At 32.5% G+C, this 10,850-nt stretch overlaps 1 protein-coding gene across 1 annotated transcript; it reads left to right on the top strand.

The window, feature by feature from the left end:
• LOC132724986 (coadhesin-like) lies at positions 1 to 6,862 on the top strand. The gene is made up of 8 exons (XM_060709979.1): positions 1 to 97; positions 1,257 to 1,301; positions 3,806 to 3,841; positions 4,169 to 4,342; positions 4,748 to 4,864; positions 5,567 to 5,746; positions 6,136 to 6,306; positions 6,656 to 6,862. Exons 1-8 carry the CDS (start codon positions 61 to 63, stop codon positions 6,802 to 6,804), a joined length of 909 nt encoding a protein of 302 aa, XP_060565962.1. The 5' UTR covers positions 1 to 60; the 3' UTR covers positions 6,805 to 6,862.
• The last annotated feature ends 3,988 nt before the right edge of the window (positions 6,863 to 10,850 follow it).

Here is a 10,850-nt window from a genome sequence, read left to right as displayed (position 1 = left end):
TAACATTTGAGACAAAAGATAGAGAGCTGTTATCAGTTAGTACTTAGTTTTCATACAAACATGGCGACGATAAAATTTCTACTACATGTATATTTAGGTAATTTATTCTTTACTTATATTTCTTTAATATCATTTATTGTTTAACCACTTTTGATATTAAAATAATTATTTGAAATCTTCCTCTGGAACCGTATATAGATGAAAAATGTGAAGTCAGTTAATGTTTATTATCATTTTGTTTATTGAGTTGCGATTGGTTGAGTTTTGAAAGTTCATATCGTGTATATCACAGGTTAGACTTTAAAGGAAACCATTTAAGAAAGAGCATTGGAACACGAAGCAATCTTATTTGTACGAGGGGGCGTATCCAAGTGTTTTTGGTATTCTTTCTCTTTTGTATCATAGGCAAAAATAAAAACACTTTCCTTGTCGTCAAATTATGAAACCCCAGAATAAATGAACAAATGTACGAGCATCAAAATATGATTTTTCTATCATTATCTCTTTCCCTGTTGTCATTATACTAGTAAATAAACCCCAGAAAAAATATAGCCAATCAACGAGCATGATCTATGTACAGATAGTGAGGTGACTAGAGTTCGGATAAATAATTCCTGCACTCCAGTTAACGCATTGTGCATGTATGATTATGCGATTTAACTCTCAATAAAAAGGTCCCCTAACTATGATATTATATTATAATATGGCCGGTTGGCAATGACTATATTGGCTTTGCAGAAAATACAGTTTACTCTTCATGAATTTGAAGACAAAAGCTGTACAAGAGGAGCAATGACCGAGTGGTAAAGGGGCCTGCATCTGAACCCAAGGAACATGGGTTTGAGTACTACATACTTCAAGACTATGCTTCCTCGTATGACACCAATACCGCTTGATTCGAGAGTGTTCAAAATGAACTATTAGCTTACTTCTCTTCATCGAGCTGAAATAATTTTTTTTTTAAATTGTTATATTAAAAAAAAGTCTTTTTTTTTGTCTCATAAAGAAGCGACAAATATCCGGTTATATATAATATCTGTAGAGCATCGCCCTTTGGCAGACAAAACGTTAGGTTGTTGTTGAGAGGAGTTGCTTTACCTCGAAATCCTCCTATTTTTCCTTTCTAAAGAACGAAAATTTTATTCGTTTCTGGGGCATATTCTGCCTTTAAATGATAATGCTTTAATTTATTGAGTAGAAAATAAACCTTGCCTGACACAAACTATCTGACACCAAATATTTTGAATTATTTTCAGTACTGGTCTTGCCTACATCATGTATTGACGCAGACAAAAGGCTAGGTATGCTTAACATTACTTTAAAATTTTATTTTTCTAATAAAATTAAGAATACGATCTACGAACGACAGAATTAAAACGGAAAATATTTAAAACATGGACCAGTGTGTGCATCGTTTCTGGTGCGTGTTCAATTGATGATGGTTTCAAGTCCTTGTCTGAGATCATTACGTCTTAGGGTGTTCCGCAGGGTTCTATATTAGGTCCTATTTGATTGTTGTTGTTTATTTACACTTAAGAAGTAAGGAAAATTATGGTAAATTACTAAAATGTGTGAAGCTAGTTATTATTGATATAAATGTTAAAGTTATGTAACTTCAAAATATTTCCATTTATTGAAGTTACAGACACCGATATTTGCAAACCTTTACAAGCACCCGCTCACGGTACCATAGCTTGTGCGCCAGGATTTCCATTTTAGTAAGTTCAAATTTTCAAAATTAGTTCAAACAAATCCTTTCTTTTTAATATAAACATGTTCATTTTGTAGAAATATACATTTATATCTTAAAGAACGCTATCCTGATATATAACTAAACTCTCAGAAAGAGTTTTGCATGCTAACAAGTTGTGTCCAAAACTTATGAGTAAATTTTGTTTCCAGTTCTTGCACGGCGTCGTGCGATGCCGGGTACCAGTTTCCATCTGGAATGACGTCAGACAAACGGGAATGCGACCAGATGTTCGGGGAATGGTTCGGCCCTCCTGGCAAGAACATATCCGACTGTATCCGTAAGTTCTGCCAGCCACTATACCTTAATCGTGCTGAGATGCTGAAATTGAAAGAAAGTTATTCATAACAATTTCTGTTTTATTTTCCGTTATTGACGCTTTATCGTGTATTCAATAGAACATATAAGTCTATGTATAAAAACATCAACGGTGAAATAAAGCGTTACATACACAAAACTAAGACTGCGCTTTTCAATAAAAATAATCTGACGGTTTTTTTATCTACATTTTAGTGATTAAGACAAAAAAAGTAAATCATTTAAATGTCAGTAGCTACTTTTTTTAAAACATATATGTTGAAGTAATGCAAGTTCAATACATTTCGATTCATTTTTTTCACAGCGAGATATTGTCAACCTTTACCAGCACCTGGTCACGGCACCATAGTTTGTGGGTCAGGATTTCCATTCTAGTAAGTTCAAATGTACAAAATTAGTTCAAACAAATCCTTTCTTTCAATATAAACATGTTCATTTTATGGCAAAAACAGATCCGTATCTTCATCAACGTTATCTGACGCTTGGATAGCTTGTGCTTAGATCTACTGAGTAAATTTTGTTTCCAGTTCTTGCAAGGCGTCATGCGATGCCGGGTACCAGTTCCCATCTGGAATGACGTCAGAGAAACGGGAATGCGACCAGATGTTCGGGGAATGGTTCGACCCTCCTGGCAAGAACATATCCGACTGTATCCGTAAGTTGCCAGAAACAAATCTGTATACTATACGTAGACATTGAGCTATAAATAGTAAATTCAGTCCATTATATTGTGTTTTCTGTTGTCATAGTAACGGAATCAATAGAACCATAGTTACGGAAAAATAGTAACGGGAAGAATCGATATAAATTTTATCTCACAAAAAGTAATATATATTTGATTGGTTTATATTTGTTTTATTTTCTTCAGCTGTCTGCAAGCCCAATTGTCAAAATGGCGGGAAATGTATCTTACCAAATACTTGCGCCTGTGCGGGTGGTTTCATGGGTGAACAGTGCCAAGACCGTAAGTATAATCTTAAAAATTATATTTTGAATTTTAAAATCTCAAATATGAAAATAATCATATGTCACTCGAGGTTACCCCCACTCGTGAAATATTAATTTTCATACCACTCGATGAAGATAAATCCCATATTTATAGAAACACTTGACTTTTTTCTGTTTATTATATATTTCTTTGATCTTGCAATTCTTAAGACTTATACTTTTTAATTTTGTGTATTGTATAAATTTAGAAGAAAGAAGTCCGGCAAGATAATAGTGAAAGCACGGAAAATATGTTTTTACTGCAATGAAAATTCATTCATTCATTTTTTTGTTCTTTCTTTCGTCCGTCCGTCAGTTAATTACATGATATAAACGTTATTAAATTTCTGTTCTATTAAAAATGACGGTAAGATTGTTTTCTTTAGTTCAATAATATTTCATTGCAACTAAATAATACATGTAAAATATGAATAATACAAAACAATTTTTTTTTGTGAAATGGGTAAAATATGTTCCTTAGCATTATATGTTTATTGCAAGACAATACCAAGCCATTAGATCAATTATGAAAAACAACAATAACAACAACAACAACAATAACAGAAACAAAACCACTTGCCTATTACAACATTATTTAGTGTAGGGATAGATTGTTTTTAGTATAAACATGTACATGTGAACAACGCAGAATTCATTGACTTTTTACTGTTATCATAGTTAAATTATTATAAGATATAAAATATCTACTGTAACTGTATTATTAATTAATGTCTTTGATTATTCACATAGGTGTACCAGTACACACTATTGGCAAACGATATTTGCGTAAGTACTTAATTGATAATTCTATTACCCAACACCATCCTCTCCCACCCTAATCCCCACCCTTACATTATGTAAATGCGTAAATACTTTGAACATTATTTCTTGGTAAAACTGTTAAAAGTTTTTTCATTAAAAAATGAAGTCACATGTCAACCAAATTATTCGCGTTCTTTAACTTTAATGAGAAGTCAGATGGGTTATCGAAAATTAGCTAAATTTTATTTTTTAATATTCGACGAAACATGTAAAATTAGACAATAATCAACTCAACATATTGTTCATTCGAATGCGAGTAGAATAAACAAAATATATTATCACCAATTACAGTTGGTATTGTATATCAATGGGGTCCATGGGCCTCTTTCACAACATGTACGGACTGCGTTAACGGGAGTAAGCAACGTCAACGTTATTGCTATGATGACAACAAACAGCACGTGCAGGGAAGTTACTGCAAAGGCTATGCAATTGAATTTAGACCATGTTTACCGGCAGACTGTGGTATACATATTTCTTATTATTACTGTACTTGTATCGGAACCAGTTTTATGAAACTTATAATGCATAGTCGTAAATCTGTGTAACAATTAAGGTATCAAGGCCATAGCACTTTCCGCCAGACCATAACATACGGGCCTATTCAGGAAGATTTTCAGATTTACTGTATAAGTATTAACTATGTCAAGCCAGGAGTTCGATACTCACTGTTAGCTTCATTTTAACGGTGATAGATGTAAGTAAAACATTTAGATTGTACATGTACTTATTTCCGGAAAAGAAATGACTTTTTATGTATTTTGTACCAAACGCAACACACCAAAGGTAATTCTTAAATCCAGATTTTAATATTTATCCTGTTTCATTTACATATATGCTCACGTGATAGATTTTATCATTTATACACAGATTCCTGTGTTGACACGTATAACCCTGGTGTGCCGTGCCCTTTAGATTATTGCACTGTTTATGCTGAATGGTCAAAAACCTACTGCAAAAAGACATGCGGACACTGCAGTACACCAGGTAACAATGATTCAACATTTAGTACTATCTCTCTGTAAATTACAAAATAGACTCGACCAGACGGTGCCTACACCACGTGATATCTTGTGATTTGCCGATTCGGTAGGTCCAGCAATCAGAAACTTATTTACGTTGTTTCACTTACGACAAAAAAAAAATTGTCTCAAAACATTCTACTCACTTGAATGAGCGGGCTCTAAACTTTATCCCTTAAATAATAATGGATTTTTAAAAAAAAAAGATATTGCGGATTGGATCGATTTTTGAATCGGTTTTCTGCGCCTATGCAGATCACAAAAGGTCACGTGGTACAGGACCGTGAGTCGATATACAGTTGTAAGAAATACATTTAAAAGATGAACAAAGACATTGTCAATGTTGCAGTCCTTTGAAATATAGAGGATGAATATCATTTTATATTTCCTTGTGTATACTCGCTCTCATAGTTTTCGCTGACAAGCAATATATCTTGTATGATAAAAACAACAACAACAACAACAACAAAACTCTCACACAAAACAACAACAACAAAAATAAAAAAACAGCATGACAATACATTGAACTTTTATCGAATTTTTTTAATAATTCAGAAGATTTTACAAGATTTTAAAAGAAGATTATGTAACTGCATTGTCTATGAAGTTAAAATGAAAAATATTCTGATAAAGATATTAAAACACAGCATTTACTCTTCCATACAAGCTCCAGTTATCAACGGCAATTGGGGAAGCTGGAGCCAGTATAGTGTATGTAGTCGTTTGTGTGGCAAGGGAACCAGGTCGCGTTACAGGTCGTGTAATAATCCGCCGCCTTCCGGTGGTGGGCATGGTTGCTACGGAAACAGTAATGAGGCAACATCTTGCAACGTCGCCCCATGCTCGAGTAAGTCTTCGTTACTTTACCGTATTTTTATGCCAGTACACATACCAAACAAGCACTAACGAGCATTTTGAATAAATTAAGTTACCAAAAATAAGGTAAACCACTCTGTATAAACTTTGCCTCGATGAATGAATTTATATTTTCAAAATTAGCATTCACATATTATGAATATACATAGAAACTTTCATTTTAGCACTCATTATTTTGATAGCACTTAAAAATTTCTCTATAAAGACAGATCATAAAAATAGGCTAAGTTTCCATGTGCGAGCTCAAACACATTTTGTCGTTTTTAGGCGTTCTTTGAGAATTCCGTTTTTGTCTATTCTAAATCGATCACCGTTTTTAGACCCTTATACACTGACTCCTTGATTTTATTCTTCTTAAAGTCGATGGCCGTTGGAGTAACTGGAACACGTGGTCTTCCTGTTCAGTGTCGTGTGGACTTGGAGTTATAACACGTGACCGGATGTGCGACAACCCAGCGCCTGTTGGAAATGGGGCACCTTGCAATGGCAACAGTAAAGAAATGCATGAATGCACAGTTGGTCCGTGTGCAGGTAAAACAATTCGTGTTGTCTTTTTTAGACTAAGCCGCTCAAATACATTTTATCAAATTTTAATACTTAACAAACATTTTTTCTCGATATTTTAAAGGCCAATTATGCCTCAGAAATGCTTTTATTCTTATTTCGCAAAAACGTTTTAATTTTTGATGTTCTTATTTTAATTTTATACTTTCAAAAGTTACTCATTGGCCAATTAACTGAATTATAAATTTTGTATATTATTAAGTGTAATAATTACTTGTAAGTGACTTTGAAGCCCATTGGCCCTTTTTTTAGATAATGAATCTCATTTCATGCGAGTATCACATGAGAATATCTAGGCATATATCTAATTTTCCAGAATGGTCACACTGGTTTAACGGTGACTGCTCTGTGTCGTGCGGAAATGGAACGATGGAGCGTCTCCGACATTGCAGTACAGGCCGGGAATCAGACTGTAATGGTATAGCATATGAGATGGTTCCCTGTAGTAATGTCGAATGTATATAACATATATTTGAAATAAATTTAAAAGTTTTGTACTGTTTGTCAAAGCAGAGAGATTGAAGACGAATTTCAGTTTTAATTTCTTTCCTACTGTGCGGAAATACAGGGAAACGGTGACAATACATATGAATGTATTTTTCACTGATCATAAAATGACGAAGTTTTCGGAACTTTTTTACAGTTATGAGAGACTCTATAGTGAATATATACAATGTAATTTCCATTTGGATCTCTGCCGAAAGCATATGGATGTTTCAGTTAACAGAATCATAAAAATTGTAAGACAGATTTAAAACAATAAATTTACAACCTTCTCAAAATAAGAACACATTTTTAAAATTATTAAACTAGTCGTTTGAAGTTAAAACATTAACTTTATATTTTACGACAATTATAATTTAATAAGGTCAGTGTGTCATGCTATAATAACTCGACAGTTTGTTCAGGTATACAAGCAAATACAATAAAAGTTCAAGAGTTTCCTGAAAAGCAGTACAATACAAATAACAAGTTTACAAAAACTCTGTTTTTCTTTACATCTAAAATATAGTGTCAGGGGAAGGAACTCTTCAGACTATAAAGTTCATACCCGCATAATGAATTATGCACGCGAAAAATATCTTAAAGGCCAAATATGCCCCAGAAATGCTTTTATTTCTATTTCGCAAAACCTTTCAAATTTTATTTATTTCCTGTTTTAGTTTCCAAAAAGTGACTCATTGGCAAATTATCTGTACCATCTTTTGGTTCTGTTGCTTTTTGACAATAAGTACAGTTCTAGTTACTTAGTATTTAATATGGAAGTGAAAAAAACTACTGTGTTTACATTTTGCTACTTTTATGAGCAATAAGTTCCCATTAAGGTGATAAGCACGATGATTTAAAAACCATTATTTGAATGTTATACAACTCACATTTGACCTTTCTAAAGGATGAAATTTTCAATCATTTCTGGGAAATGATGTGCCTTTAAAACAAATCGACTTTTAGCATAAAAACAAAGACTGCGTCCTTTTCTTAAACGAAATGTTATAAAACTCATATATGACTTTCCTAAAGAAAGCAACAAAAAAATCCTTTCTGAGACATGATGTGCCTTTACAACAAATTTATTTTTTGGCATTAATAACGTGGCGGCTTCTTTTATTTTGACGGACTTTATTATTTAAATTTTATTAAACTCATGTTTGACATTTCTAAAGAGGGATTTTTTTTTCTGAGACATGATGCGCCTTTAAAACAAATTGACTGTTGGTCGGCTCCATTTTCAAGATATCTTTACGGCCTTTGAATTTATGATGCAATCTAATGTACAGCGCTTGGTATGCAATTCTTCACCGATTTTCAATTTAAATTGTTCGGCATTAAGATTTTATTTTCGTTATCTCTGGCTCAAGATATACTTTCTTTTCTATCAAGGCACAATGATGTCATGGAAAGGATTTGAGATAAAAGAATGTTTGAACACTTAGTTATCTCCGTGAAAAAGTTTCATTTATGAAAGTCGGTGTTTTTAGGCCAATATTTGCTTTATTTGGTTTATGTTATATTTCACTTTGTTTCTCTTATCTGTTGATTTGAATAGCCCCAGTTTTAAGTATTTCTGAAAGATATTCGCTGGTAGTTTATATTACAGGCGTTCCTGTGTCATTTATAAGTATTAAATTATTTTCTCCGCAAGAAACTGCCAACTTCTCCACATAAAAGATATTTGCAACAGCGATGAAGCTACTCTGAATTCTGTAAAAGTAATACAGCCGGGACAGCTCGGTTATTACCATAATATGAAGTTGAGAAAATCCTTAGTATTGTATAATATTAACAGATAAAATAAACATTCTGAAACATAGCGCGAAAGAAAATAAAATTACTGGTACGTGGTACGATTGGTCGAAAATGGAAGGTCATTCATCATGTGCTGATAATAATAATAATAATAATAATAATAATAATAATAATAATAATAATAATTAATAATAATAATAATAATGATAATAATAATAATAATAATAATAATAATGATAATAATTAATAATAATAATAATAATAATTATAATAATAATAATAATAATAATATAATAATAATAATTAATAATAATAATAATAATAATAATAATAAAAATGAAAATAACCAGTTTTAAATATCTGATAATCTATGTATTCTTGCGAATTCTAACACGACCCGCATTTCTCCCTATTGAACATAGAAAAACCGAAAGTGTGTGTTATTATGCTATAAAATCACTGTTTGACGTTCTATATTTAGACATGTGACGTAATCATTATACATGTGACGTAACCACTAAAAATGTGACGCGCTGACAATAAGTACGGAAACAAATCAGGCGCAATTTAGCTAAATATCAGGTACGGCAGCATTAATTTGTTGATGTCGTGTTAGAATCGAAATCAAATAATATATCCAAATCGGTGATTTTATTGCTTGATAACACACTGTTTGTCGTTCTGATGCGCATCATTATATCACGAGGGCGTATCCTCGCATCCGAACTCCAAACAGTGATGTTATTGAGCAATAAAATCACAGTTTGGGATATATTATTTCTTAATTGTACGTCACTGTATTTTTGACGTTACGTCATAACCTTTGACCAATTCTGCTTAGTTTACTCAGTGATTTAACACTACTGTAAACGTGGAAATTGACTTTTATCTGTAATAAGACGGACATGATGGACAAAAGTTGAGACGAAATATAGCCTACAGACGGCAGCCATTTTATTTCTGGTTGCATTTTGGTTAAAATATCACGTGGGTTATATTAACTAGAAATTTACGCTGGTTAAATTTATTCAAATCTATATACAATCGGTTAAGCAAAGTTTAACCTTAAATCTGACTTAACCATAGATTTAACCAATCTAATCAACGTTTGTACGAGTATGTGCTGGATAATGCATTGATCATTGAAACAAAATGGTATATGGAACAGAAAATAGATAGATTTATAATATTGATGAATAAGTTAATATTCTAATATGCATTTTATATCAACTTGATAAATGGCAACAAAAATCACTAGATTTACACGCCTGTGACATTTACACATTGTCTTATTCTTAATACCGCATGATTATATTTTATTTAATAAAGATAAAGATCTTAAGCAAGTATGTAAAAAAAAACTTTCTGAAAGATAACAGTTTTAAACGACAGAAGGTTATCTGTGGCAGATGTTTTTATCTGATATATGGCATGATCATGTAAATTTATATAATAAGAATATAATTGATATATACCACTGTAATCGGCCGATTGGTTTCGAACCACTTGACTCTCATCGCCGGAAGTCAGGTTCTTTTCGACCAGCAACTGTCGTTATTAAAATTATCATACACGGATAGGAAGCTCTGAAAATAGACAATAGTCATATTCAGACCCATAAGCCTTTGAATGCTTTGGTGATTCCGCTAGTCTCAGCGATATGAATATTTAACGAAATGATAATAACTGTATTTTCTGCATCAGAAAAAAAATTGTACTGCATAATAATAAATGTGATCTTGTATAACAGATCCTAAAGGCTTATATATGTCATGTAATGAAACGACCAGCATGTCGTTTTTCCCGCCAAAATATTCAGACAAGTCACTTCATTGTCATCTGGGCGCTTGTGTCTTTATTGTCATCTGGGCGCTCGAGCACGTGCAGTCGCACGAATATAAAACGCAAAAACGATTACTCAGAAATCAGCCAGGTGTAACCTGCATGTTACTAATACCTGTGTGATGTCATGTTTTAAACAATTGAACGGCAGCATTAAAAAACGGACAATCTGTAGGCAAATAATACGTACATACCCCACCACTCACGAATACACCGTTTAATAAATTTGCAATTTATTGTTTTTTCATATTTCCTTATTGAAATATCGAGCAGAAAACAACATTATAGATTTTACAAACGGAAGGGCTTATCTCTTCATCTTTTCGTTCTTTTCGTTTTGCATTGATATTTGGTCTATTGAACTAAACACGTAAACCAAACAAATTAATTAGATATGACCTTAAATTTAGTGCGAGAGTTGA

The sequence above is a fragment of the Ruditapes philippinarum genome, unplaced genomic scaffold (assembly GCF_026571515.1).
Source record: "Ruditapes philippinarum isolate M1 unplaced genomic scaffold, ASM2657151v2 ctg732_1_1_1_1, whole genome shotgun sequence".
In the NCBI taxonomy this organism is placed as follows: domain Eukaryota; kingdom Metazoa; phylum Mollusca; class Bivalvia; order Venerida; family Veneridae; genus Ruditapes; species Ruditapes philippinarum.
This window is presented reverse-complemented; position numbering and strand designations above follow the sequence as displayed.

What these genes read in the sequence shown, in the direction of transcription:
- LOC132724986 (XM_060709979.1), top strand. Translation starts at nt 61, where the DNA reads ATGGCGACGATAAAATTTCTACTACATGTATATTTAG. An exon ending in TCTACTACATGTATATTTAG is followed by an intron (nt 98 to 1,256) that starts GTAATTTATTCT and finishes AATTATTTTCAG; the next exon opens with TACTGGTCTTGCCTACATCA. An exon ending in ATGTTTACCGGCAGACTGTG is followed by an intron (nt 4,343 to 4,747) that starts GTATACATATTT and finishes ATTTATACACAG; the next exon opens with ATTCCTGTGTTGACACGTAT.